Raw genomic sequence first — 27,695 nt, forward strand, 5'->3', positions numbered from 1 at the left:
CCCCCGCTCCGGGGGGCGGGGGAGGCTCTTTTCGCCCTCCCCAGGCTCCTATAAAGCCCCTGGAGCCTGGGGAGGGCAAAAAAAATGTAAAAATGGGGTGGTCGCACGTTGTGCGCGCATGCGCACTGGGGGGGTCACGCGTTGCATTATGGGTGCGGCAGGCCCACTCTCTACCCCCCTGCACTCCCCCCATTTGTGGCACGTGAGCCAAAAAAGGTTCGCCATCACTGGACTAGAAGAATTTGCAGATGACACCAAGCTGGCAGGAATAGCCAACACTCCAGAAGATAGGCTTAAGATACAGAAGGATCTTGATAAACTTGAACATTGGGCACTATCTAATAAAATGAAATTCAATGGTGAAAAGAGTAAGGTTCTACATTTAGGCAACAAAAACGGAATGCACAGGTACAGTATAGGTGATACCTTACTCAGTAGTAGTAACTGTGAAAGGGATGTTGGAGTCCTAGTGGACAACCATTTAAATATGAGCCAGCAGTGTGCAGCAGCTGTCAAAAAAGCCAACACAGTTCTAGGCAGAATAAATAGAGGGATAGAATCAAGATCATGTGAAGTCTTAATACCACTTTATAATGCCTTGGTAAGGCCACACTTGGAATGCTGCATTCAGTTCTGGTCACCACGATGTAGAAAAGATGTGGAGACTCTAGAAAGAGTGCAGAGAAGAGCAACAAAGATGATTAGGGACTGGAGACTAAAACATATGAAGAACGGTTGCAGGAACTGGATATGTCTAGTTTAATAGAAAGAAGGACTAGGGGAGACATGATAGCAGTGTTCCAATATCTCAGGGGCTGCCACAAAGAAGAGGGAGTCAAACTATTCTCCAAGGCACCTGAGGGTAGAACAAGAAGCAATGGGTGGAAACTAACCAAGGAGAGAAGCAATTTAGAACTGAGGAGAAATTTCCTGACAGTTAGAACAATTAATCAGTGGAACAGCTTGCCTCCGGAAGTTGTGAATGCCCCAACACTGGAAGTCTTTAAGAAGATGTTGGATAGCCATTTGTCTGAAACGGTATAGGGTTTCCTGCCTAGGCAGGGGGTTGGACTAGAAGACCTCCAATGTCTCTTCCAACTCTGTTATTCTGTTAATCATGTTCGGAAGAGTTAGTGGTAAAAGGAAACCAGGCCACCAAAGAACACAGTGACTGGACACCATCAAAAGGGACACCAGCCAGAGTATAGAAAAACTCAAAGAGGTAGTAGAGAAATTCTGGTCCATAGAATTGCTAAGAATCAGACACGACTGAATGGATAACAACATTATCATCATTATCATCCACATGATCACCATCAGCATCATCAATTCATTATTACCCTTTAACAGCAAATGTTGAGTAATATGAGAATTAGCAGAAGGTAGAAATACCTACAATAGAATTCTAAACTGTTCAAAGTCCCATAAGTGAAATATGGTCTTGATTTTTTTTTAAAAAAACATGCAGGTTAGGTAGCTTGAAGCTTTCCAAATATTATGAACAACAATTTCCACAGTCGCTTCTCATGATGACAATAGAAATGTAAAAAGGTGGGGAATGCCAAGTTGGTTATATATTAGGCATAAACTTTGTATGCAAAAATATAGTTATAGTATATATCAGGAAGATCTCATCTACAATCCCTAAAAACTGTTCCTAGATAGTATATAGAAAGCAGAATTTCTCCAACCTGGTGTTCCTCAAAGAGAGGATGCAATTTAAGGTATCTGGAGGAATTTATTTGGAGAAAAGTGGTGGTAATTATTGCTGCTCCAACTTTCTTTCCTCTAGATATATTATCAGTGCAAACCCCAATGCATCTGGAAGGTAACTCTTGGGGAATGTTGCTGTAGATAATATTGAAAAACAGAAGAGACTTGTTATGATAGGAATATGTTCCTATCTCTGTTATGAACATTACGTGGGTCTAAGATCTGGTAGCAAATAGATTTGGGTAACTTTTAAATACAGTTCAGAAGCTACACATGGCAGCTTCACAAAAACACCGTACCAGGGGTGAGCTGCTGGGGGTTCACAGAGGTTCAGGAGAGACTCTAGCTAAGATTCTGTGCAGTTTGTAGAACCCCCAAATCCCACTCTTGGCTGGCCCCGCCCACCCCAACTTGCCCCTCCCAGGAATCCACATGTGGCCTGTTTTGGATGCAGATAAGTGCAGGGCACACACAGAGGCTCAGGAAGGGCGAAAACCGAGCCTACTGGAAGTTCGTTTCTGGACTCCAGAGGGTCTCTGAAGCCAGGGGAGGCTGTTTTTGCCCACCCAGAGGCTCAAGGAAAGCTTCCGGAGCCCAGGGAAAGCAAAAACGTCCGTCCTGTCCCCCCCAACATGGTGCAGGAAGCTGACTAGACCACACCCACCCAGCAATTGAGCAGAGAACCCTTTGCTAACATTTTTGAAGCCCACCCCTGACCATATCTATTTATTAATTAATTGATTCACCAATGAACCATCTCTCTATTCTTCCATCCCATATAAAAATACCCTCTGAATTGTTTGTTCTGGTGTAGAGAGAAAATTGATAACCAGAGCACTCAAATGCCCCCTTGGAAAAAAATCAGTATTTTCTGAATCCTTGCAATAATAAATGGCAATGATTTCCAGGCCAAAATATATGTATGCTTCCAGATGGAGGGCGTGTAAAAACTGTTAAAGCCACTAATACATTAAATTTCATTTCCTCCAGCTTCTGTGAAAAGAGACATGACAGAAAAGTAATAGGAAAAGAGAGAGGTACTCCTAATGGAGGAGAATGGCATCAGTTTTCTACATAAAATATTGCCCTGGATATGGTTTATCCAGAAGGACAAATTGGAGATGGGATCCTAACTTTGTTCCCATAAACAAGGAACAATGAGCTTTTCTGCCTGTTCTGTTTCTCTTTATATCTCATTCTCCCACAAAAAAAAAAAAAACTATTTTTGAGTTCGAGACCCAGGAAATGTTATTGGATAAGATGTAAGAAGCTGCAGTATTACTGTTTTGCATATATTTACCAACTTTGAAATGTGGGTATTTAAAAATATATTTGACATGCTAACCTTATAGAAATGTTTTGAATTTTTCTGGATATAGATGTTTTTCTACAATTGCATGGGTTGGAATGTTGTTTTTCAATTGTATTGTTTTCTTCATTCCAGATTTGAAAATTTTAAAATAATTTTAAATTTCAAGTGATAGAGAAGTGTTTCACAGGCTCAGGAACTTTAAGATGGGTGGATTTCAACTCCCAGAATTCTCCTGCCCGTCTGGCGAATTCTGGAAGTTGAAGTCCACATATTTTAAAGTTGCCAAGAATGAGAAACACTGCAATGGAGTATCCTTCTGCAGATAACCCAGATAATCTATGTTCTTTCAGTATCGAACCAAAACCATTCCAATTGTCAAAGTGAGCAAAACATCATCTGAAAGTATAACTCGCCGAATTATAATCTATGGTGTGCAAGATGAAAATGGATCCAACATCCAGAATTTTGCTTTGGATATTACACCACCACCAGAAGTGATTTATAAATCAGAGCCAGGAACTAGTGAAGGCATGAATGTGTTGGGAATTGTAATATTCTCTGCTACCATGGGTAAGGTTTTTTTTTTAAAAAATAGCATGTTAAATGAAATTATTGCATGAAATAGACTAGTCACGTGCTAACTAATGCTTTCCAGACAAGTTGAGCAACCACATTATATATTATTTCAGTTATTTATGCTAATTGGATTTCATGAATTGAAGTTTAGAAGGTTGCTTTTATTTTAATTGCTTTTTCTAGAATTCCTAATGTTTTAATTTGGAAAATATGTTTCACAATTCTGAATATATAATTTAAGGACAATGGCTATATTTACGGCTCTATTAAAATAATGTTAATACTACATGGCCCCATTTTTTCCTTCCTTTTCCTAAACTGGAATTTTTGTTTTTCTTTAGCTATGTTTTTGTTTGTTTTGCTTCCCTGTAATTCCTAGAGTTCTTCTGAGAAATTTAAATGAAAAGGCGCAAAGCATGTTTGTGGCTAGAGTATTATTTTCAACCGCATGTGGCTAGATCATGTATAGTTAAAGCAATGGAGGAAGGTGTGTGCTACTAAACAAGAATTGTGGCTACTTGCCTTCATTTGCTAATATATCTTTATCTAAGAATACAGGTAGTCCTTACACTTACAACTGATTGCTTAGTGACTATTCGAAGTTATAACTGACTCAAAAGTCTTACAACCCAGGTTTGAAGTTCCCACGGTTGACCTTTCTGGGGTCATGTGACTGAACTTAGGGCGCTCAGCAAGATGAATGCATTTATGGTCAATTGCAAGTTGTGATGTCTTTGATGACAGTTTTGCAGAATACTGGCGTTTCAGATTTTCAACAGTCATACCTGTAACGAACCATTGGTTTACTTAACATCTGTGGCATTTGGTTTATGACTGCCACATTTGCTTAACAACTGCTGAATAAAATATCATAAAATTGGGTCGGTGGCTTGACTGTTACAATGCACAACTGTAATGATGGCCTTTCTGCAAACAACAAGCTATTTGGTTCTTCAGTTCTTAGTCTTATTCATAGGAGATACCTATGAAGAAGTGAAATATATGTTTAAGTCACAAGGTGTGGCAGGTTAGATAATATTCCTAAGAGACATGGGGGGAAATGGGGATATTATCTTGGAGTTTTTTTACACCATTCAATGGGTAGGACCGCAGAAGGGCAACGACTATGATAAAAAAAAAAGAATACAATCTTACATTTTGATAGGGGGTTGTGAAGGAGGAAGTAAGCTCCAGTTTGGTGTAGTGGTAAGGCATCATGCTATAAACTGGGAGAGTGTGAGTTCTAGTTCTGTCTTAGATATAAAGCCAACTGGGTGTCCTTGGGCCAGTCACTTCCTCTCACCCCTAGAAAGAAGGCAAGGGCAAACTACTTCTTAAAAGGCTGCTGAGAAAACTGCATGTTTCAGGAGTCAAACTGGCTTGAAGGCACGTGCATTAAAAGAAAGATAGCATGTAGTCAGTAAATTAATCATGGCTTTATTTCCCTAGAACGTCTTTGTCAGGGAGTACTTCTATTTAATCCCATTCCACTAATTCTAAATATTAGAGATTTTTATTTTATTTTAAAGTTCATATTAAAGGAGAGGACAGATCTCCTTGTCTTTCTTATTGGGGGCAAAGGCAGTGGATTTTTATTAGACACTTCCATAATTTAACCACTGTGAGTCTAACTTTTCTGTTTTGCCAGTTTTTGAATATTAACATGAAGCTCTGAAACATTTTTCCAGTCTGCATTAAACAGAATGATATTGAATAAGTCTAGAGAATCAGTCCAGCAGTTTTTAAAGTGTCCTCTAGAGAGCAGTGGAAAGTTTAACTAGCTTAGCACAATTTATAACCAGGTTGGATTGTTTCTAGTTTGAAAGACAGGGATTTTATTCAAAACCAAGACTTAGCTAGAATATCAAATGGGAGTAAACCACATCTTCTAAACAGGGACATCTCAAGGCGTCTAGCTGTACATTAGAACATTTATAGCAACCATGTAGGAGTTCTATCTGCAGAGATGTCACTTCAGCCTTTTCAATGAAGATGTGTTCAGATACCAGATAACTGCTCCGTTTCTATGATGTGAAGTGATTAGCACTTCTAGCAAGATGCCCGAAGATTTTACAAAGATTTTCAAGGCCTTTTTAAAGTGAAGAAATAGGCTTAACAAAGCTTTTTTACAGGTTATCCTCATTTAGCAACCACAATTGGGACCAGTGACTCAGTTGTTAAGCAAAGCAGTCCCTAAGTGAAGCACATAAGTATGCTTATGGTTTTAGTTCAATTTATTTTGTTTCTCAGACCTACAAAGGTTGTAACTGCAAGGATTGTTCATAAACATACTTTTTCATCACTGTCGTAACTGTGAATGGTCGCTAAGCAAGGCAGCCATAAATGACAACTGCCTGTATTTAATGAGCAAAGTGATTCAGGTTTATTTTACATCTGTAATTTTTAAGAAGCCTATCATTCTAGTATCACTCAATATTGTTGGAAGAACCTATCTTTTTTTTATATGTGGAAGTTATGAGATGTCTTCCCCCTTCCCTTCCCCTCTATATCCCCATTCCAGGGGTGAAATTCAGAAGGTTCTGACAGGTTCTGGAGAACCGGAAGCAGAAATTTTAGGTAGTTCAGAGAACTGGCAAATACCAACTGGCTGGTCTCAGAGTGAGGAGGGAATGGAGATTTTGCAATATCCTTCCCCCAAGAGTTGGGAGGGAATGGGGATTTTGCAGTATCCTTCCCCTGCCACGCCCACCACAGAACCAGTAGTAAAAAAAAATGAATTTCACTACTGCCCCATTCCCCCAAAAAACATTCTTGATAGTATGGCAGTTGAAATATCATATCAGTTAAATTTAACCTGTGAAGGTTTCAATGTATTATACACTATAGTCCAGCAAAATTTATGCAAGAATCTGCTAGGCCCCTCTTAGTCCCAATATTCTGTTCCTTATAGTGGCCAACAAGGTTACTCTGCAGCTTTGGCAAGACATAGCCTCTTCCATCTTGTTCCCCTGAACTGAAGAAAACTGTCCCCAGTCCAGAGAGAACTGTGTCTTCTCAAGGCCGATAACTAGTCTCCATGAGACCTGCCATAATCTATCTTTTGCCAAATTTGTCTCAAGTACCCATGAATTAGAGTGATGCAGCAACTCCCTCTGATGAAGGGTCTAGCGCAGGGGTGAAATTCAGCTGGTTCTGACAGGTTCTGGAGAACCAGTAGCGGAAATTTTGAGTAGTTCGGAGAACCAGCAAATGCTACCTCTGACTGGCCCCAGAGTGGGGTGGGAATGGGGATTTTGCAATATCCTTCCCCCAGGAGTGGGGAGGGAATGGGGATTTTGCAATATCCTTCCCCCAGGAATGTGGAGGGAATGGGGATTTTGCAATATCCTTCCCCCAGGAGTGGGGAGGGAATGGGGATTTTGCAGTATCTTTCACCTACACAACCGGTAGTAAAAAAAATTGAGTTTCACCACTGGTCTAGCAAGCATCCTTGTGAAGGGGCTTGTCACTGGGAGAACAGGATTAGATGGACCAGTTCCAGTAGGAATCTGATATGTCCTTATGTTCATAGTTATGAAACGGTGGAGCTTGTGTTGTTCAAAATAATTAATTCTTAGCATACGTTACTCAGAAATGTGGCTCATTACCAGTCATACAACTTATCTGGTAATTCAAAAGTCAGATATGTTTCCAGATCACAGTGAAGAGCTTTCCTCAAGGCTAAGCTGACGTGCTTTCCTTTCACCCTTGAACAAGTAGCAAATAAACTAGCATGGAATTTAATATTCCTATTGCCAATACCTTATTTGCCCCTTGTCTCTGTTCTCAGTCATTGTTGCTCACTTAATTTCTCTCCCTAATAACAAATCTTAATTGATTTTATACTTGAAGCTGCTCTTAAATGATATCAAAATAGAGGTAATGCTTTTGTTGTTAGTTGTGAAGTAGTGTCCGACCCATTATGATCCCATGGACAAAGTTCCTCCAGGCCTTCCTGTCCTCTACCATCCTCTGGAGTCCGTTTAAGCTCATGCCAACTGCTTCAGTGACTCCATCCAGCCACCTCATTCTCTGTCGTCTCATTCTTCTTTTGCCCTCAGTCCTTCCCAGCATTAGGCTCTTCTCTAGTGTGTCCTTCCTTCTCATTAGGTGGACAAAGTATTTGAATTTCTTCTTCAGGATCTGGCCTTCTAAAGAGCAGTCAGGGTTGACCTCCTCTAGGACTGACTGGTTTGATCGTCTTGCAGTCCAAGGGACTCACAGGAGTCTTCTCCAACACCATAGTTCAAAGGCCTCAATTCTTTGGCGCTCAGTCTTTCTTATAGTCCAATTTTCACAGCCATACATTGCAACTGGGAAAACCACAGCCTTGACTATACGCACTTTTGTTGGCAGGGTGATGTCTCTGCTTTTTGGTATGCTGTCTAGATTTGCCATAGCTTTCTTTTCCAGGAGCAAGTGTCTTTTAATTTATTGGCTGCAGTCCCCCTTTGCAGTGATCTTGGTAATGATACTTCAAATATAGCCAAGATTGACTTTAAGCCTGTCTCATTCATGGGCAGGGGTTGAGTTAAAAATAATGTTATAGGAATAGAGCAGGGGGGGAAATGTTGCTAAGGCATGTTTTTATCATGATTAGGTGCAAGTGAGGAAAGGCTCAAAGTATATAAGTTTAAATGAAGATAAATAAGAAAAAACTAAGACATTTATATATTTGTAGGTTTAATGCTGGGCAGAATGGGTACCAGTGGAATTCCCTTGGTCAGTTTTTGCCAGTGTTTAAACGAATCGGTCATGAAGATAGTGGCTGTGACTGTATGGTAAGTAAATGTCAGCAGAAATAAATATTGACATGTAAAAGTATGTAATCAGCAATGAAATCAGCTTACTTCAACTGAATGGGTTGTTGAGTGATGTAAATAACATGTACAAGGTTGTGTGCATTCTCCTTTTAAAAAGATTTTTAAAAAGATATTTGTAAACATTGGCTTGCAGAAAAATTTCTGTTTTCAGGCAGAAATCAAATTCCACATGAATATTGTCTTGATATTTCTTGTGCCAAACTGCATGAGATTGCAATGGGCTGGGGTTCTGCCCCAGGAAAACTAAGAGGAAAACTCTCTGCACCCAAGAAAGAAAAATAAATTAGGGTTCCTTAGCATAGTGTTTCAAAACTTCTTCTTCCTAACCAATCTACAAGTGATGAGTTCCTACCCCAAGGGCATACACCTTTAGCACTTCGGTCAAAAGGGAGATCCACCTGTATGGCTGTAGAGGCCAAATTGTGTTGCAAAAGTATCTTGCAGAATAAGACCCATTTTGTCTTACAGTAATATCTGTGGTACTTCAAGGATGCATTTATTTACTACCTTTCTATCTTTTGTTCCATTTGAGAGACAGGGTAATATACAGGGATGTCTCTATATTTTATCCACATAATAGCAACTTTGTAGGGAAGATTGGGTTGAGAGAATAGAACTGGATAAAGTCATTCAGCAAGCACTTTGGTCTGATGGGAACTTGAGCCCAGGTCTCTGTAATCTAGCTGCAATACTTTCACCAAAATATTGCACTTACCATTCATTTGACCCTCCCCCTATTTTTATATGGATGTATTCTTTGCGTAGAAGATATCTGTTAAACACTAGCTTCAGCTATAATGGTTTCTACAAAGGTCCTTTGTTCCGGTGGGAACAGAGGTTTAATCTCATTGGTTGAAGGGTCTGACAGCTCCCTATAAAAAGGCTGCTGTCAGACTCAACCTTCGCTGGATTGTACATAGTTGCTACTGAGTTAATAAAGAGCTGTTGTTGCCTTTAGCCTTGTGTGCCTTTCCATTAGGGAGATGGAGACACGCGGGAGACACCCTTACAGGGTAGAGCAGAGGAGTTTGGGGATTATCTTCAGGACAAAATCGATCAGATCCGGAGCGGGTGGACCTCCGTCAGTGGACCAGACGAGCCGCCAACAGCGAGTCTTGAGAGACCATTCTGGGAGGAGTTTGACTCTGTTGCCCCCGAGGATTTGGACAGGTTGCGTGGACGGCTGCGACCCACCACTTGTTTAACGGACCCGTGCCCCTCCTGGCTGGTACTGGCAGCCTGGGAGGTGACACGAGGCTGGCTCCTGGGCCTGGTGAGCGCATCACTGGGTGAGGGATACTTACCAACCGCCTTGAAAGAGGCGGTGGTGAGACCCTTGCTCAAGAGGCCTTCGCTCGACCCAATGGAGCTAGCTAACTATCGTCCAGTCTCCAACCTCCCCTTCGTGGCGAAGGTTGTTGAGAATGTGGTGGCGCAGCAGTTCCCGCGACACCTAGACGAATCCGACTATCTAGACCCACGCCAGTCCGGCTTCCGACCCGGGCACAGCACCGAGACAGCCTTGGTCGCGTTGGTCGATGATCTCTGGAGGGCCAGAGATAGGGGTTGCTCCTCTATCCTGGTCCTATTAGACCTCTCGGCAGCTTTTGATACCATCGACCATGGTATCCTATTGCGCCGGTTGGAGGGGATGGGAGTCGGAGGCACCGTTTTGCGGTGGTTCGGCTCCTACCTCTCCGACCGGAAGCAATGTGTGTTGACAGGGGGACAGAGGTCGTCCCTGAGGCCACTCACTTGTGGGGTGCCACAGGGGTCAGTCCTCTCGCCTCTCCTGTTCAACGCATATGTGAAGCCGCTGGGTGAGATCATCCATGGTTTTGGGGTTGAGTACCATCTCTACGCTGATGATACTCAGCTGTATATTTCAACCCCAAACCACCCCAACGAGGCTGTCGAAGTGATGTCCCGGTGTTTGGAAGCCGTCGGGGTCTGGATGGGGGACAACAGACTCAGACTCAACCCCTCCAAGACCGAGTGGCTGTGGTTGCCGGCACCTCGGTTCAGCCAGCTGACTCCATCGCTGGCCATAGGGGGCGAACAGTTGCCCCCTGTGGAGCGGGCGCGCAATTTGGGTGTCCTCCTTGATGCCCGGCTGTCAATGGAGGACCATGTGGCAGCCGTGGCAAGGGGGGCATTCCACCAGGTTCGCCTGGTGCGCCAATTGCGCCCCCTACTGGACCGGAGTGCCCTGCGCACGGTCACTCATGCGCTGGTGACGTCTCGCCTGGACTACTGCAATGCCCTCTACATGGGGCTTCCCTTGGGACGCATCCGGAGACTGCAGCTAGTTCAGAACGCAGCCGCGCGGGTTATTATGGGAAGTACCCGTTACTCCCACGTAACACCTCTCCTGCGCGAGCTGCACTGGCTACCTGTGGCCTTTCGGGTGCGTTTCAAGGTATTGATCACCATCTTTAAAGCGCTCCATGGCAGAGGACCTAGTTATCTGCAGGATCGCATCCTACCACACACGTCCCTGCGACCTATCCACTCACACAGGGAGGGGCTCCTCCTGGTGCCATCTGCTAGGCAATGCCAGCGGGCGACACCTAGGAGTAGATCCTTCTCTGTGATGGGCCCAACCCTCTGGAATGACCTCCCCCCAGACATTCGAACTACCACCGACCTCCGTTCCTTCCGGCAAAAGTTAAAGACTCACCTATTTCAATCAGCTGGCCTGGCACTTTCTTAGTTTTACCTCCCGGGATTCATTTATTTTAATTGGGTTTGGGGTTTTAATAGGCTTTTAACGTATTATATTTATTATTCTATTACAGTCTCACAACCTCCTTCACCTACGTATTTAATTATTTAACTGTTTATGTATGTATTTTACAACGTATTTTAGTGACTGTACACCGCCCCGAGTCCTCTCCGGGAGAGGGGGCGGTCTATAAGTGTGAATAATAAATAAATTACACGATCTAACACTGGCGACGAGGGTGGGATTGGAAGGCAACTAGGCGAACCAAAAAGAGCGTAGCAATCCAGCAAGTAAATCCAGCCCGGAGCTCAGCGTGGCTTTCAACAGCCATTTTTGAGTGGCAAACTCAAAACGCCCTGCAGCACCAAAGCACTCCACAAGATGCGCGAAAGAACACATGCGTTCATCACGAGGCTGAGAGCTCAGAAGGTGAAGAAGATGACAGCTGCCGCAAGCGCAGAAGCCACACCAAGCCGGCATGCAAATTCGAACAGCGTTTCCCACCTTGTGCTAGCTGCTGAGGAGACCATGCCTGATCGGCTTGCCGTTTCCGTGACGCTATCTGCCAGTGCTGCAAGCAAAAGGGGCACATCGCCAAAGTTTGCAGAAGCGAGCACCCCACAATGACCTGGAAGCCAAGAAGCTGATCCAACCGCCAGCAGAGGCCCAACCAAGGGACATGGCAGAAGCCACCATGGTGCTCAGAGGGCAACACCAGAGTCACCTACCACACCTCAATCGGCCAAGTCCGCACTAGACGGCCAAAAAAGCTGAAGGTCACAGTCCTCATCGAGGGCTCTGCATGCGAGATGGAAATCGACACAGGGTCATCACTGACCATCATGCCGTGGTCTACACTCAAGCAGCTATCTCTAGCCTGAAGAAGCAGCATCTACGTGCCCCTGACCTCCGCTTTCGCGATTACCAGGAGAAACGAGTCCCCATCGTGGGCCAGGGCACCTTCTGGATGCAATTCAAGAAATACAGCGGCCAGCTCCCAGTGACGGTGGTCAGCAGTAAACTGCAGAGCCTCATGGGGCTTAACTGGTTCGACGCCCTGGGCCTAGAAGTGACCGGTATCAATGCCTTGAAAGACGAGAGCGCTGAAGCGATTTTTAAGGAGTTCGAGGACGTCTTCGGCATCAGTTTGGGTAAGTAAGTGGGGACTCCAATCTCTTTTAATTTGGACCCCAACATAGTCCCCATAAGGCTAAAACCCAGGAGAGTACCTTTTGCTCTCCGCCCAAAAAATGATCTGGAAATTGACAAGCTCGTAGGCCACAGAATCCTAGAACCGATTGATCACGCACACTGGGAGACCCCTATAGTGACACCTGTCAAATCTGACGGGTCTGTCTGCATCTGCGCAGACTACAAATGCACAATCAATAAAGCGTTACAACAAAGCGCTTACCCTGTACCCATTGTACAGCTTCTACTACATTCTTTAGGCCCCGGCAAAGTATTCGCTCAGGGGTGGCGAACACGCGGCTCGCGAGCCGCATGCGGCTCCCGGCCAAAATAAATGAGGCTCTTTGCCTCTTGTCATTATTTAGTATACTGTGGCTCGGATCGCGCGCTCCCTTTCGGAAGCTGGGGAGGTCCTTTGCAGGCAGCTAGAACGGGCCGCCTGCAAAGGACTTCCCCAGACTTGCTTTGAGGAGCACGGGGCGACTGAGGCTAGTTGTGAAGCCCCAAAGCCCCCACCGCCACCGGAAGAACTGCTGCCACCTCCTCCTCCTCCTCCTCTAACAGGCAGCACTGCCGGATTTGCCGCCCGGCGCTGCGGCTGAGATGAAGCCGCCAAAGCTCCAGCCGGCATCTCCGCGCGTGGCAACGGCGCCTCCCCTCCGCTCGGAGCAGCTGAGCTCAGTCAGCGCTGGGTTACCCCTGCCCCCTCCTCCTCCTCCGCCGTGCTTTTGAGGAGCCAGTAGGAAGGCGGGGGGGGGAGCAGGGGGAAAAAAGCCTCATGGCTCGTCAAAAGCACGGAGGAGGGGGAGGGGGCAGAGGTAACCCAGCGCTGAGCTCAGGAGCAAATCTGGTGATTCTGTTGGAGGAGGAGGAGGAGGAGGTAGCAGCAGTTATTCTGGTGGCAACTCGTACTCGTCGGCATTTTCAGCAGAAGCCCTGCCCACAATGAAGAAAGCAAAGATGGAGCAGATCCACGCAGATGACGTCGCTGCAACATGACTGGAGGAGGAATTCTGGGAGTTGAAGTCCACAAGTGTTAAAGCTGTCAGGTTTGAAGACCCCTGGGGTTTTTTTTCCCTAAAGGGTTAGGGGTGCAAGGGTCTTGTAACTTGACAGCTTTAAGAGTTGCGTGCTTCAAATGCCAGAGTTTCTGAGCCAACATTTTGGTTGCTAAGCAGGAGCGTTGTTAAGTGATACTGATATTATATAACACTTTGAATTAAGCGGGTACCTTGAAGAAACATAACTTTGAGTTTCAAATAATACTGATTTCGTTGTTGTCTTAGGTGACATCTGTGAAAAAAATTCGGGTGCTCAGGCATGAAAATGTGCCGCTCAAACACTATACTTTTCTGCTCACATCGAAAAAAAATTAGATGGAACATTGCTTCCGGGTCTGTTTTGGCAGGTCACTGCGTGGTGTGGCTCTCTGACTCTCACAGTTTAAAATTTTGGCTCTTTTTGTCGAACTTGTTCGCCACCCCTGTATTCGCTAAATTGGACATGGCGCAGGCATACCAACAATTGCCTGTAGATAATGATACGGCGGAGGCCCAAACCTTTGTGATGCACAGGGGTGAATTCAAATGTCACCGCCTGCAATTTGGAGTTAGCATCGCCCCTGGACTGTTCCAAATCATCATGGAATGGGTTTTGCAGGGGATTCCAGGAGTCATCCCCTATTTTGACGACATCTTGATATCGGCTGCAAATGAGGCGCAACTTTTCAAATGTTTACAAACTGTTTTGATTAGAATTAGAGACAAAGGCCTCCATCTCAAAAAAGAAAAATTCCAAATTAACATGCCAAGGGTTGAATACTTAGGGTACCTAATCGACGGCTCTGTGATTCACCTGACCACGAGAAAAATTAAAGCAATTCAGGACGCCCCTACAATGTTCCCTCTAATTTTTTTTCAATGTGAGCAGAAAAGTATAGTGTTTGAGCAGCACATTTTCATGCCTGAGCACCTGAATTTTTTTCACAGATGTCACCTAAGACAACAACAAAATCAGTATTATTTGAAACTCAAAGTTATGTTTCTTCAAGGTACCCGGTTAATTAAAAGTGTTATATAATATCAGTATCACTTAACAACGCTCCTGCTTAGCAACCAAAATGTTGGCTCAGAAACTCTGGCATTTGAAGCACGCAAGTCTTAAAGCTGTCAAGTTACAGACCCTTGCACCCCTAACCCTTTAGAAAAAAAACCAGGGGTCTTCAAACCTGACAGCTTTAGGACTTGTGGACTTCAACTCCCAGAATTCCTCCTCCAGTCATGTTGGCTCAGGAACTCTGGCATTGAAGCATGCAAGTCTTAAAGCTGTCAGGTTACAAGATCCTTGCACCCCTAACCTTTTAGAAAGAAACGCAGGGGTCTTCAAACCTGACAGCTTTAAGATTTGTGGACTTCAACTCCCAGAATTCCTCCTCCAGTCATGCTGCAGCGACGTCATCTGCATGGATCTGCTCCATCTCTAGTTTCTTCATCGTGGGCAGGGCTGCCACTGAAGATGCCGACGAGCCCCCGCCGACACCAGAATAACTGCTGCCTCCTCCTCCTCCTCCTCCTCCTCCTCCTCCTCCTCCTCCTCCTCCAACAGCACCACCACATTTGCTGCCCGGCGCTGCGGCTGAGGTGAAGCCGCCAAAGCTCCAGCTGGCATCCCTGTGCATGGCAGCGGCGCCTCCCCCTCCGCTCGGAGCACCTGAGCTCAGCCCGCGTTACCCCTGCCCCCTCCTCCGCCGTGCTTTTGAGGAGCCATGAGGCCTTTTTTTCCCCTGCTCCCCCCCCTCCGCCGCCTTCCTACTGGCTCCTCAAAAGCACGGCGGAGGAGGAGGAGGGGGCAGGGGTGATGCGGGCCTCAGCTCAGGTGCTCCAAGGGGAGGGGGAGGCACTGCTGCCATGCGCAGGGATGCCAGCTGGAGCTTTGGCGGCTTCACCTCAGCTGCAGCGCCGGGCGGCAAATCCGGCAGTGCTGTTAGAGGAGGAGGAGGTGGCAGCAGTTATTCCGGTGGCAGCGGGGGCTTTGGAGCTTCACAACTACCGTCAGTCCCCCCGTGCTCATCAAAACAAGTCTGGGGAGGTCCTTTGCGGGCGGCCAGTTCTAGCCGCCTGCAAAGGACCTCCCCAACTTCCAGAGCCTGTGGCAGTAGAAATCACTGTGCGGCAGTTGAAAACTGCTGCGCGGTGTTTTCTTGCCATGTGCACGGCCACGCAGCCACGCACCTTAGAGGGAACATTGTGCCCCTACATCTTGCAATCAAACCGAGCTACAGGCGTTCCTCGGGCTCATTAATTTCTACAGCATCTTTCTGAAACAGAAAGCCACCGTTGCTGAGCCCTTACATTGTCTCCTAGTGAAGAACGCGAAGTGGTCCTGGGGCAGAGCCAAGGCTGCTGCATTTGCTGCGGTAAATAGACCTCTCAGCAGACACGTTCCTGGTGCAGTACAGCCAGACTCTGCCATTGGTGCTGACCTGCGACGCTTCCCCATTTGGCGTCGGAGCCGTCCTCAGCCACTGCATGCCCAACAGAACCGAGGCTCCCATAGCCTTTTACTCTAGGACCTTGTTCGCTGCCGAGAAGAACTACAGCCAGCTAGACTGTGAGGCTATGGCTGCAATGGCTGGAGTAAAAAGGTTCCATGAGTACCTATACGGCCGTGATTTCAAACTAATTACAGACCATAAACCGCTACTGGGTTTTCTGGCTGGGGATCGACCTACTCCTGTGTCATTATCACTGCGGATGACCAGATGGACCATTTTCTTAGCTGCCTACTCCTACCGCCTCGTCCACCAACCAGGCTCCACTTTGGGGCACACCGACACTTTGAGCCGCTGCCTGCTACCAGAACTTCTTGCTGACCCTATCCCTGAGACGCCAGTTCTTCTCACTGACTGCTTAGAGACTGGTCCTGTCTTGTCTAGTGACGTTGCCCGCCACTCTGCAAAAGACTCCACCATCAAACAAATTTTGAACTGGGTGTGGAGGGGGTCTGTTAGGTCTGAATTCAAAATGTACCATTGTAAGCATCATGAATTGTCTGTGATTAATGGCTGTTTGCTGTGGGTGGACCAGGTCATTGTTCCACCCAACTGCGTATTGCAGTATTAGAGGCTTTACACGTAGGGCATCCTGGAATTGTCAGGATGAAGTCTTTGGCCAGGAGTTACATGTGGTGGCCTAACATGGACAGAGACTTTGAAGAATGGGTGGCTACCTGCACACCGTGCCAGGAGTTCAGACCAGCTCCCCCAGAGGTGCCTGCTAAGGAGTGGGAGCGACCTCAAGCACCATGGTCTAGGGTGCACATTGATTTTGTGACCCAATTCATGGCCAGACATTCCTCGTAGTTGTGGGTGTCTACTCGAAATGGCTAGAGGTAGTCCTGATGACCTCCACTATGGCAGAAGCGGTCATCAAGGTACTACGGAGATTTTTCTCCACTCACGACCTGCCCGATGTCCTGGTCTCTGACAACAGGCCCCAATTCACAGCCTATAAAAGGGCTGCTGTCAGACTCAACCTTCGCTGGATTGTACGTAGTTGCTACTGAGTTAATAAAGAGCTGTTGTTACTGTTAGGCTATGTGTGCCTTTCCATTACACGATCTAACAAAATCTTTATTCTTTCTTAGGTATTTTCCATTTGGAATAGTGTTTCTTATTGCTGGTAAGATTTTGGAAATGGATGATCCCACAGCCATTGGGAAGAAACTAGGATTTTATGCTGTTACCGTACTTTGTGGACTAGTTGTTCATGGACTTGTTATTCTGCCAATGATGTATTTCTTCATCACCAAGAAGAATCCCATTGTCTTTATCAGAGGCATTCTTCAAGCACTGCTTATTGCTCTGGCCACATCATCCAGGTACACACTGCAATGGTTAAAGTTGTAGAGCGAAGCTTTCTTAATTTTTAAGGGAAAAAAAGATGTTTCTCTCAAGTCATGTTTCAATTCTGGTGATAATTCTGTTCACACTCATGCAATTTTCTTAGCACTAATATGGCAGTAATTTGCCACTGTATTGTTATAATGTGTTGTTTCAATTCCTGGTCTAGTCAATAGTCCTACAATACCCTGTTATCCTGGCCCAATTCTACTCATTCATGATTAGTTAAGATCAGTTAGAGGCTGTCACTTGCTGGATAAAAATTTTAAAAATCCATTATCACAGCAAACTTGGAATGCTGTTTTATTTTCCAGATTTAATCCTTCCAATTTCTGTCCCTTAGATCAGCGGTCCCCAACCTTTCCAGCTTGGCAGACCGGCATGGAGGGGGAGGTGCATATGGAACTCTGTGTGCATGAGCCACTCACACAAGTGGAGCTGCACATGCGCTCATTTGCCCCTTGTGTGGCCCGGTTCCAAACAGGAAGTGAAATATTTTCTTACATGCTCATTTATAATTATTCCCATTCCCTCGTATTTTATTTCATTCCCAGATTTTAAAACAAATAAAAAGTATGGGGAATAAGCAAAAGATCCTAAATATGTTATTTTATACTAATACAAATATAATTTTCAGGGATTGGGGCAAAGCAATAGAACAAAACAAAGAGACAGGATTAATGTTGAGAGGATAATTTGTTTTTGACAAAACCTCTGGAAAATATAATAAGACATTTCCAATATTCTGTTGGGTCATAGCTTTTGTACGTTTTTTTCCTTAAATAATATAATTCATTTGTTTTCATAGCTTTATTATTATCACCTAAGATACTGAATGGATCAGGACATTTATGCAATAGTTTTTACCCAATAATGCATGGGCGCAAATAATTTTGCCTTAAATTTGCTTGCATAAGCGAATTTCTAAACTACATTATTCTGCTAACTTCAGTCTAAACTACCCTTATTTGTTGTTGTTGTTGTTTTGCAGTTCAGCCACTTTGCCTATAACTTTCAAGTGCTTATTAGAGAATAATCATGTGGACCGGAGGGTTGCTAGGTTTGTGCTCCCAGTAGGGGCTACCATCAACATGGACGGAACAGCCTTATATGAAGCAGTAGCAGCTATTTTCATCGCCCAAGTAAACAACTATGAACTGGATTTTGGACAGATCATCACCATAAGGTAAAATGGGAGGGGGGAAAAATCTCTGATTCATAGGCTGTTCTGACCTAGGCTTCCCCAAAAAGCACGAAGCAGATTCCTGGTTCCAACAAAACCCCTTTTATTAAACAAATGTGAATTCCTATCATTCACATTCAGCAAAGGCCTGGTAAAAAGGCTTTCAAAGGTGAAGTTATGACCACAGACCGCATCTAGCTTGGAAAGCTGCCATGTAAATATTTTCCAAATGCAGAGCTGTGCAAGGAAAAATTTGGCAGAGTCTCTGAGATTCATGGATCTTCACATTCCTGAAATGAACTAACGAATTGTTTCCTGCAAAAACCCATTCCCCTTTTGCTTCTCTTTTATTTCCTATGGGAGGGGCCATTCACCGTCCACCTGTGGCCTTACTTCCAAGCTGACCCTGATTTCTTAGCTGTTCTTTTCTTCTGGCAGCTCTGGGATTGCGCACGTTGGGAACAGGCTCCAGCTATTCCTCTGCCTCACTGCTGTCTAGCTCCAAAGGCAGTTGAGAACTGCTAGAACTACCTTGGCCCCATCTCTGTCTCCAACGCAGAGCCCTTGTCCGAGCCTTCCCCAGCCTCCAGGACTGGCCCATGTTCCTCCCCAACCTCCGCACTGTCCGACTCTGCTGCCAGCTCCACTGGCCGCTGGAAGGCTACAACATAGGCTTCTGCAGGAAAAACAATGTTCTGGTCTTCAGTGTCCAGCATAGCAGATAATAATCTAAAGTTGTATAAAATGATTTTCAGAACTAATAGACTGTATAATCCATATTAACAGTACAGATGGAAAATCTTAAGCATTTGATTAACCGCTGATTAAAAATGTTCCTGGAGAAAGGAAATGGCCAGTCACCAAATGCATTGAGTACACTGTACGCGCCATGGAGATTGCATGCTTTGTTGGTTGTTAGCCATTCTTTCCCTGACCATGCCAGTAATGACACAGTTTGGAAGCAAATGGGCACCATGCCAACATCAGAGAAAATGCAAGAGAAACGTCTACAGTGGTACAGCCATGTTCTACAAGCAGGTCCCCATATTGTTGCCTACATCCCCTTCCATTTTAATGTAAATGGCAAGCGCCCGTGTGGAAGGCTGAAAGAAAGTAGGCAAGACAATAAATGCAGACCTGAAAAATGCCCAGTTGGACACAGATGCTGTGTTTGATCATGTAAGATGACATTTGTTGACCTGAAAAGCAGACCCTGCACCTGGGGGGGAAATGCTACAATGATGTTGACGATGATGACGATGGTGTGGTGGTGGTGGTGGTGATGTGAAGTTCCTGAAGAAATGTGTTGTCTGCACTCTGGGAAGCTAGACAGAGCTCTCTGGTTGCATTTGAAAATGGAATTAGAAGATTAGTGCTCTTTTCTCTGGTTGTATGTAAAACAAATGAGGTTGGTTGCTAGGGGAGAGGATCTGTGAATCCCCTTTCCTTAACCTGTAAACAGAAAGCTGCAACAGTTGAATAGTATTACTTCAGGCAAGAGTTCCTCCCAGTGGAAGATATTTTCTCCTGAATCTCTGCTGCATTTCCCTGTCACAAATGGGAAGGCTGCTTTTATTGATCATTTGCTTGCAACAGTGTTGGAACCCAATACTCCAAAAACTGATTCTGGAGCTTTACAAGAACTGCATATAAATGATTCTTTACTTTTAAGTGACATTCCTTCCTCCAAATAAAGCATGCTTCTCCAGCTGAAGGAAAAGTTGTCCGCAAGACTGATAAGGAATTTCCTGGAAAGACATTTTTGGAAGAGTTGTTCTCCCAACAGATGTTAGAGAAATCAAAGCCTCCCAAGACTGCAATTTCACTGCTTTTTTAAAGATCTGCAGCTTTGTTATGGAAAACATATCCACAGCTTCTCTTTGATTATTTAAATATAAGTGGATTAGTATCCAAAGATGGTAGTAATTTATCAAGCTGAAATAATAAATAAGTGTATTATTTTAAAGTAAGTTTTAAAATAATAAATTATTTTACCAAAGGATTTTAAGAAAGCCACCTTACTTACCCTAACCCTTGGATTTCTATACAGATGAGGATATTGTAACATATAATTCAATTCCTTTTCTTTTTGTGCTGCATCTGTTCCTTCTGAATAACTTTTATTTTTCAATTATTGTAGTCCAGTTCTGAAAATTATCCCAGTTAAAATATTGAATCATATTTGTTTTCTTATATTGGGACCTCAAAGTCATCTGGTTTATTTTCCATTCTCTGAGAATTGATATACAAAGAAGGGAGGACATGAACTTTACAAATCAAACTTCTTCCTGAGTTTTTATTGTATGATTTAAGAGGCGCCAGAGGAATTAAAGAAGGAAACTCTGTACACGTTACACAACATATTCTTCCTTTTCTTATTACTTAGCGTTTACCAGCATTGAATCATGGGTATCATGACCGATTTTTGAGCCATTTTTGAGATTTTTGTATTCGGCTCTGTACACTTAAAAAGCTTCAGAAGTTGAACTGAACAACTAAGGAATGCATAACTTAAACAATCCTTTTTCTTTTGTAAATATTCTTTTAGTTTTCTTTGTTTTTGTAAATACAAAAAAATGAGGGGGAAAAGTAGATTCATCTGGAGAATGTTTACTAGCAATACTGTACTGCTTAACATAAAACATTAAGTAGTTGCGATCTGTACAAACTTGACAGGTTTCCATAGAGCAGTATTATCAGATCAAAACAAAACAAAACACTTTCGCAAAATGTCTATGTATATGACTGAATTGCTGCTAGATCAGACATAGTGTTACTTTATCCCAATTCAGCCTATTCAGCTTTGTATTAATCCATGCTTATGTGGCTATGATTTCAATTCTGCCCCATGCGGAGATTTACTGCTGAGAGCAGGGAAATTCCTCCTATTAGATCAAGTGCAATGATTGCCTTGTTCTTTACTAAACAGCATATTAAAGAAAACTTGAATTACTTACAAGGCACAGATCAAATAGTTGCATACTGTACAATATAGCAGCTTTGGTAAGTCACAATATATACCCTGGCTGATGGCTATATCGCCTTGGTCACACAGAAGTTGACAAGAATTTAGTGAAAGATCAAGACTCAATTCCATCTCTGCAACAGCCTTCAAAACAATAATTTCATTCATTCCAATAACTGAATTATTTCATACACAATATCATTAAAGCCTGTTGGATCTCAAAGATTTAAGAGAATTGTAATCATACCGCAGCCAGCAGTCCAATCCAATGTTAAGTAAATAAAGCCCATTTATTTTAGTGGGTTTAGGAGTGCTTAATTCTGCTGGATTATGGCTCATTAATATGGTTGTTTCTCCTGCCATCTGCAGAGACCTATTTTTTGAATTGGTTGCCACCTCTAGAAGACAAGCACCACTCGGGGCAATTACAACCTGATGATTTGACCATTTCATAAATTTTCAGCAAACTGACAAGAAGTTGAATTTAGACAGTCGAAGTACTGTTTGGGTTCACGTAAAGTGGATAAATAGCAGATCTTGGAACGGGAAATATATGTGGATGTATATGTCGTCATAACACCACCCCTTCTTATCATGATCTACATTTGAAGAGCAAGAGATAAAATTATGGTTACTATAAAATTGTAGTCCATTGGTTCTATTTGGATGGTTTTCCTCTGGGATGCTACGTTTGGGAAAAGTTCCTGCTGATGTTAGAGAAAAAGTATTTCAAATGTCAAGTAAAATGTCGAGTCTCTCTCTGAGAAAGAGAGATGGTGGCAGAATAGAAAGAGAAAACTTCTCTTCAGTTTCATGATCCCTCAGGCTGTTCTACAAAACATGCATGTAAACTACTGTGATAAAATTAAGGTCACATTTACTTTAACCTAACCTCACAGCTGGTGGCAGATGCCTTTAAATTTCTGCCTGTGAAATGTCAATCTTGTTGCTTTTCCTTGATTTTATTTCTCATGATCCAAACAATGAAATTATATCCCGGGCCCAACTCTACTAGTAAAACTCTGGCATCATGCAAAGTTGACCTTACTTATATTGGGCAGTCCTGTGTTTTATTTACCTTGTTCAGGGAAATTCTGTGCAACTGAATGCAGGGTAAAATGTATTTGATTCTTATGCCAAGGGCATTAGTTCGTATTAATGATCAAGTTATCCAGTTTTGGATGTGCTTCTGTCTTCCATCATTATGATCTTTCTCCTTGTTTGTAAAAGCATTACGGCAACAGCTGCCAGCATAGGAGCTGCTGGAATCCCACAGGCTGGTCTTGTGACCATGGTTATCGTTTTGACATCAGTGGGGCTGCCTACAGATGACATCACTCTAATAATTGCTGTTGATTGGGCTCTGTAAGTAGTACAAACATTTTCTTTTCTTTGCATTTTTCTAATTGGATATATGAGGATTGAGTGGTTCAGTTTTTAGGGAGTTAACACTCACTTTGATGTCGATGTTGAGTACATGGTCATGTCAAGGGGGTAGCACAGCTCACTCATGGTTTTACTTTCTGTTTGTCACAGTTTTTCAGCCACTGTTACATTACAAAATGAAAATATAAGAATTATCCTTCCAGATTCAAACCAAAAGATGTCTTTTCAGTGTATAGGTAGTTCTTGACTTGCAATTTGTTTGCTTAGGGACCATTCAAAATTCCAAAGACTTCCCCACAAAATATTTACAACCCAGAACTGAAATTCTGAAGGACAGTCTCCCCACCCATCATCATGTGACTGCATTATAGATACTTGACAACACATTTACAGTCATTTGTAGCATCATGGGGTCACATGACCATGATTTATTATGGTTTGGCTGAAAACTAGCATTTATTTCAAATTTTCAGCCAAAAAAACCCCACCATGGATTACAATCATGGACAGTACAAAAACAGAAGCATCCTTTATAGGGGAAGCAAACTTGTGAGAGATTGCAGAGCAGATTTTAACAAAGCATTCACGGTAACCAAGGGCACAAAATGTGAAAATAAACAGATCCATATCTTCATTTGTACCTACATAAGTGGCAAATAAAAAAAATCTTTCTGTTTCAACTCAGTTTTATACTAAAGAATTCAAACTCTGAACATTGCTGATTTTGGATCCTGTTACTCTTTTCTAAGCCAAACATCTGGATGTTCCTGAATTTTAGTTTTATGACCCACATCAATATAATAACCATTGTGATTGACTTCTCAGATGGGCTCATTGTACTGAAAAAAAGAATGAAGAAATCATCATGATGCATTTCAGATTTAATGTACCTCTGCCAAATGAACTTGGGTCAGCTTCAAACAATGCATTAAAAGTAACTCCGGCTAATACACCTGCCTTTTCCTCTCGTTTAAATTCCTTAAGTCAATTTAAAGTTTTACTTAGAAAAAAGTTTTTTTTTCCCTCAACATTGATCTGTGATAACCACAAGTCATAATATAATTAGTGGTAATTTTTTGTTACATTTTTAAAATCAACTGTGCATTTATTTTTTAAAAGTTACCAAAAGCTGACAGCTGATAGCAAATGCAGACACTGGAGAGAGATTAATCTAAAATGCAGCATCAGACATTCTGTTCTCTATTTGTCTTCTGACAATTTATTCCTCAGTTTCCTACATTCTTCTATATATCCCTCAGCTATAAATGTCCAAATCTTATTGTTTTTCCAGTTAAAATCCAAATGTTTTCTAGTTTCCATTTGGACTGGCTTTACATCTTGCTTGTGTCTTTGGCTTATTTTCTTTCCTTTTTTAAATAAAAAATCCTATGTGGTCTAGTCTACCTTCTTGTTCTTCTGTTTTCTTCTAAAAGCATTTTCCAGTTTTATTTAACATTTGGCTTTTAAGATTGTTTGCTTTGTTTATAATTTCCTTCCTTCCTTCCTTCCCTCCCCCCCCCCTCTCTCTTTCTTTCTTTCTTTCTCTTTAAAGTTGTTGCACCAGACTCTCTACTTTATAATTAATTCCAGATCAATTCTCTTGGAGATTCCTGGTGCCAATTATGTCACAATTCTGGAGACCAGAAACACAAGGCTGGTTAGATTTGAGGATTTGAATTTGGGAAATTCAGTTATTTATTGATCACAAAAAATATTTTTTTGCTCAATTATTTCTTGTTTTGAATCGTACCTAGGAAAGCAAACAGGGCAATATAAAATCCGTGAAAGTTTTTCCTTCTCCAGTTATTGTTCTGCTTAATTTTATGAAAATGGAAAAAATCAAGTACCAGAGTCAACATAAAAAATAGGCGTTTATGAAACAAATTAGGAAAATGTTCATGGAGTGTTTTTTATTTCTTGTTGGCATTATGCTTTCATACCATAAAATTAATCCATGGGATTTCAGTATTGGAACAATTTAATCTGCCATAGTGCGATGGTCTACACGTTTAAATTAAACGGGTACTTTTATTCCTAGCCCCGTGCTATATTATCTGTTGAGTAAAATAACATCAGCTTGTGTGCAGGTACTGTTACTTTCTGTACAAATAACTGTGTAGATTAATGAACGTTTACACAACAAGGAAAGGAAAACGTCATTTTGATGCCTTCGTTTTGTTTGACAGAGACAGATTTCGGACAATGATCAATGTTCTAGGTGATGCTCTTGCTGCTGGAATAATGGCACATATTTGCAGAAAAGAATTCACTGCAGAAAGATCTGAGGTAGGAGAAAACTGATGTGATACTTTGAGGACTCACTTTACCAAACAGAGATAATTAGGTATCTCTTTTAGAGGCATTCTGTATCCTACCTATAATTTTGTTGGAGTATTGTGGGCTCACATGGTTAGGGTGCTGGGTTGGAGGTTACCAAGCCTGCGTTCGATATCCGAGTGCTGCCGTAGGGTAGAGTGAGCTCCTGTCCTCTGCTGCAGCTCCTGGCAGGGACATGAAAGGAGTCCTAACTGAGCCTTCCCCCAAGCAACGGTGATGTGACTGGCTAATTCTTTCAACCCAGAAGTGCCTTGGTGCTTCCAACATGAATGTGATGCAATCTATAATTTTGTATGCTAAAATGGAGTATAAGTATAGAAAAGTATTTTAGAATAATGAAGCATAGTAATAGTATGACCTCCTTGTTCTATTCATAGGTGCCTTTGATTGGAGAAACAAAACCTGTTAGTATCCGCAAAATTGTTGCTTATCAGAAGAATGGCTGTGTGAAGTCCGTGAATAAAATGCATGGACCTGAACCTATCAAAACAACACTGCATCACTTACCTATCCAAATGGAACAAGAAGAGAATCACTCAGAATGTTATACAGAGAAATCCAACAATAAAGACCACTGTACTATTGAAATCAATGAATTGGAAACAAATGTGTAATGTACAGTTAATCCTAAAAGTGTCTGAAAACAAAAGAATATCCTGTAAATGAAGTTGGGACATGGCCTGCTCCTTCAATGGCAAGGCATGAAATGACTGTTATTCCTGAACTGAGGTTATAAAATAGCTGTGGACACCTGTGAAGACAGAAGGCTTCGTGTAAGAAGGGTTCCATTGGTCGGTTGGGTTAGTAGAAAGGAATTAATCACTGGATAAATGTTGTTTACTTTGGGAAAACAGATATGGTGATGTTTCTAAGAAGAAACCTTCTGATCCATTGAACTGATTTCTACTAAATCACTCTGCCTCCGTTTTTCTAATCAAAATGTATATACCAGAAATTCATTAATATTCTATTCTTAGTTTTAAAATGTATTACTAACTAATGGATTAAAGCTAAATTGTGGATGGGATCAAGTCCTGGTTACTGAGCCTGAGTTATGTGAAATAAAGTATTGTTATTAATTTGCTGATTTGGATACATTGTGATCATAAGCAGTGGTTAGTTTAAAATGGAAATTGGTCTGCTTTCCTACAGTTGCATAGATGAAGATGGAGTGAACAGTGCATGAATTCAGTGGCCTTGAGAGGTCATTAAACTACTGTTTGGTGTTATGTGCAACCTGGGTTGAAATTGTTTAACAAATCATTCTTGTTTGCAGCTTTATTCTGCATTCTTTAATGTTCTGAGTGAATATTGTAGTAGCTTTCTGGTTGTAATCCAAAATAATGCTTTTAATTTATAACACCCTATATGGCTTGACATTTAAGTATCTTTGAGATTGCCTCCTTCAACCAGTGAGACCTGTATATTCCAGGAGAAACTGTTAATACTCTTCATCCCCAACACCAGTTTGGGAAGGGAGGGGAATTAAGGCCCAGGGTGTTGTTTCTCTATGATGGCCCCCGTTATATAGAATGGCTGTCCTGAAGACAAGATTGGCGCCATCAATAAAAGCCTTTTAGAAGCTAGTTAAAATCTAGAAGCTTGTTAAAATTGGGGGACTTGGGATGAATTGTGATAGAACTGGAGCTCTTACATAATTCTAATTTTAATGTAACTTAAGTTTAATTTTAAGTTACTGTGGAAGTTTTAGTGTTGTATTTTACAATTTTTATGAATCCTCCAACAGTTTCTTGAAGTGGCACTATATAAATTTAAGGAATGAATGAACAGACCAATGTGATTTTTATATCCACCACCACATGCATTTCAAATAGTCAATTTCTAATAGTAGTTTCGATGGACTTTTGACTATGATAGTAGCAGCATCAATGATCATGTATAGAAATTCCATTGTATCTTAAAGATTCTCAGAGCCCTTTCATTTTTATTTTGCATTATTTGGAGAGATAAATTGCAACTAATACTGTTTGTTACATATTATTTTCTAAGGTTTACAATGTATATATAACAGTATATTTTTGAACTGAGAAATATTACGTTTTGTTTAATGAGGTGATAGAGAAGGAGAGTTTTATTTTTAAGATCCCTAAAAATAAAGTATCAAGCCCCATTCCAAACTTTCCCTATCATATTAGCATCTTAAGTACTTCCTTCTATTTTGCATCTCCTTTTGTTCCACTTCTAACTTGGTAAAATCCACAGTGACTAAATTTGTGTTTTTCAACTGTGGCAGCTTTAAGATGTACAGATACGGGATGCTGGCTGGAGAATTCTGAGATTTGAAGTCCGCACATCTTAAAATTGACATGGTTGGGGGGGAAAAACTGGTCTAATTATAAAAATCCCTAACCAAAATAACTGGTGCTAAAAAGACTATACAATGTTCTGCAATTTATATAGCTTCTATGTGTGATACTTTGGCCCCAAATCCCTTGTAAATATATGAATAAATATAAGTTATAATTTAGCATATGCAATTGTGGCACAATTTCATTGTAATGATATATTCAGATGAATAATGTTCCTATGATTGCTGTCTATAAATGCAAATGATTGAACTTGC

General features: G+C 42.3%; 1 protein-coding gene across 1 annotated transcript in view; it reads left to right on the forward strand.

Moving 5' to 3' along the window:
• The window catches only part of SLC1A7 (solute carrier family 1 member 7), a 55,149-nt gene extending 28,153 nt beyond the window's left edge, over positions 1 to 26,996 (forward strand). Inside the window, exons 5-11 of the mRNA XM_081949610.1 lie at positions 3,376 to 3,595; positions 8,283 to 8,382; positions 16,985 to 17,218; positions 18,232 to 18,426; positions 22,619 to 22,753; positions 24,961 to 25,060; positions 25,489 to 26,996. Coding sequence (XP_081805736.1) covers positions 3,376 to 3,595; positions 8,283 to 8,382; positions 16,985 to 17,218; positions 18,232 to 18,426; positions 22,619 to 22,753; positions 24,961 to 25,060; positions 25,489 to 25,725 — 1,221 coding nt within the window. The 3' untranslated portion in view covers positions 25,726 to 26,996. The remainder of the gene's footprint in view (positions 1 to 3,375; positions 3,596 to 8,282; positions 8,383 to 16,984; positions 17,219 to 18,231; positions 18,427 to 22,618; positions 22,754 to 24,960; positions 25,061 to 25,488) is intronic.
• Positions 26,997 to 27,695: the final 699 nt, after the last annotated feature.

The sequence above is a fragment of the Natrix helvetica genome (genome assembly GCF_964273705.1).
Source record: "Natrix helvetica genome assembly, chromosome: 3".
NCBI classification, from domain to species: Eukaryota; Metazoa; Chordata; class Lepidosauria; order Squamata; family Natricidae; genus Natrix; species Natrix helvetica.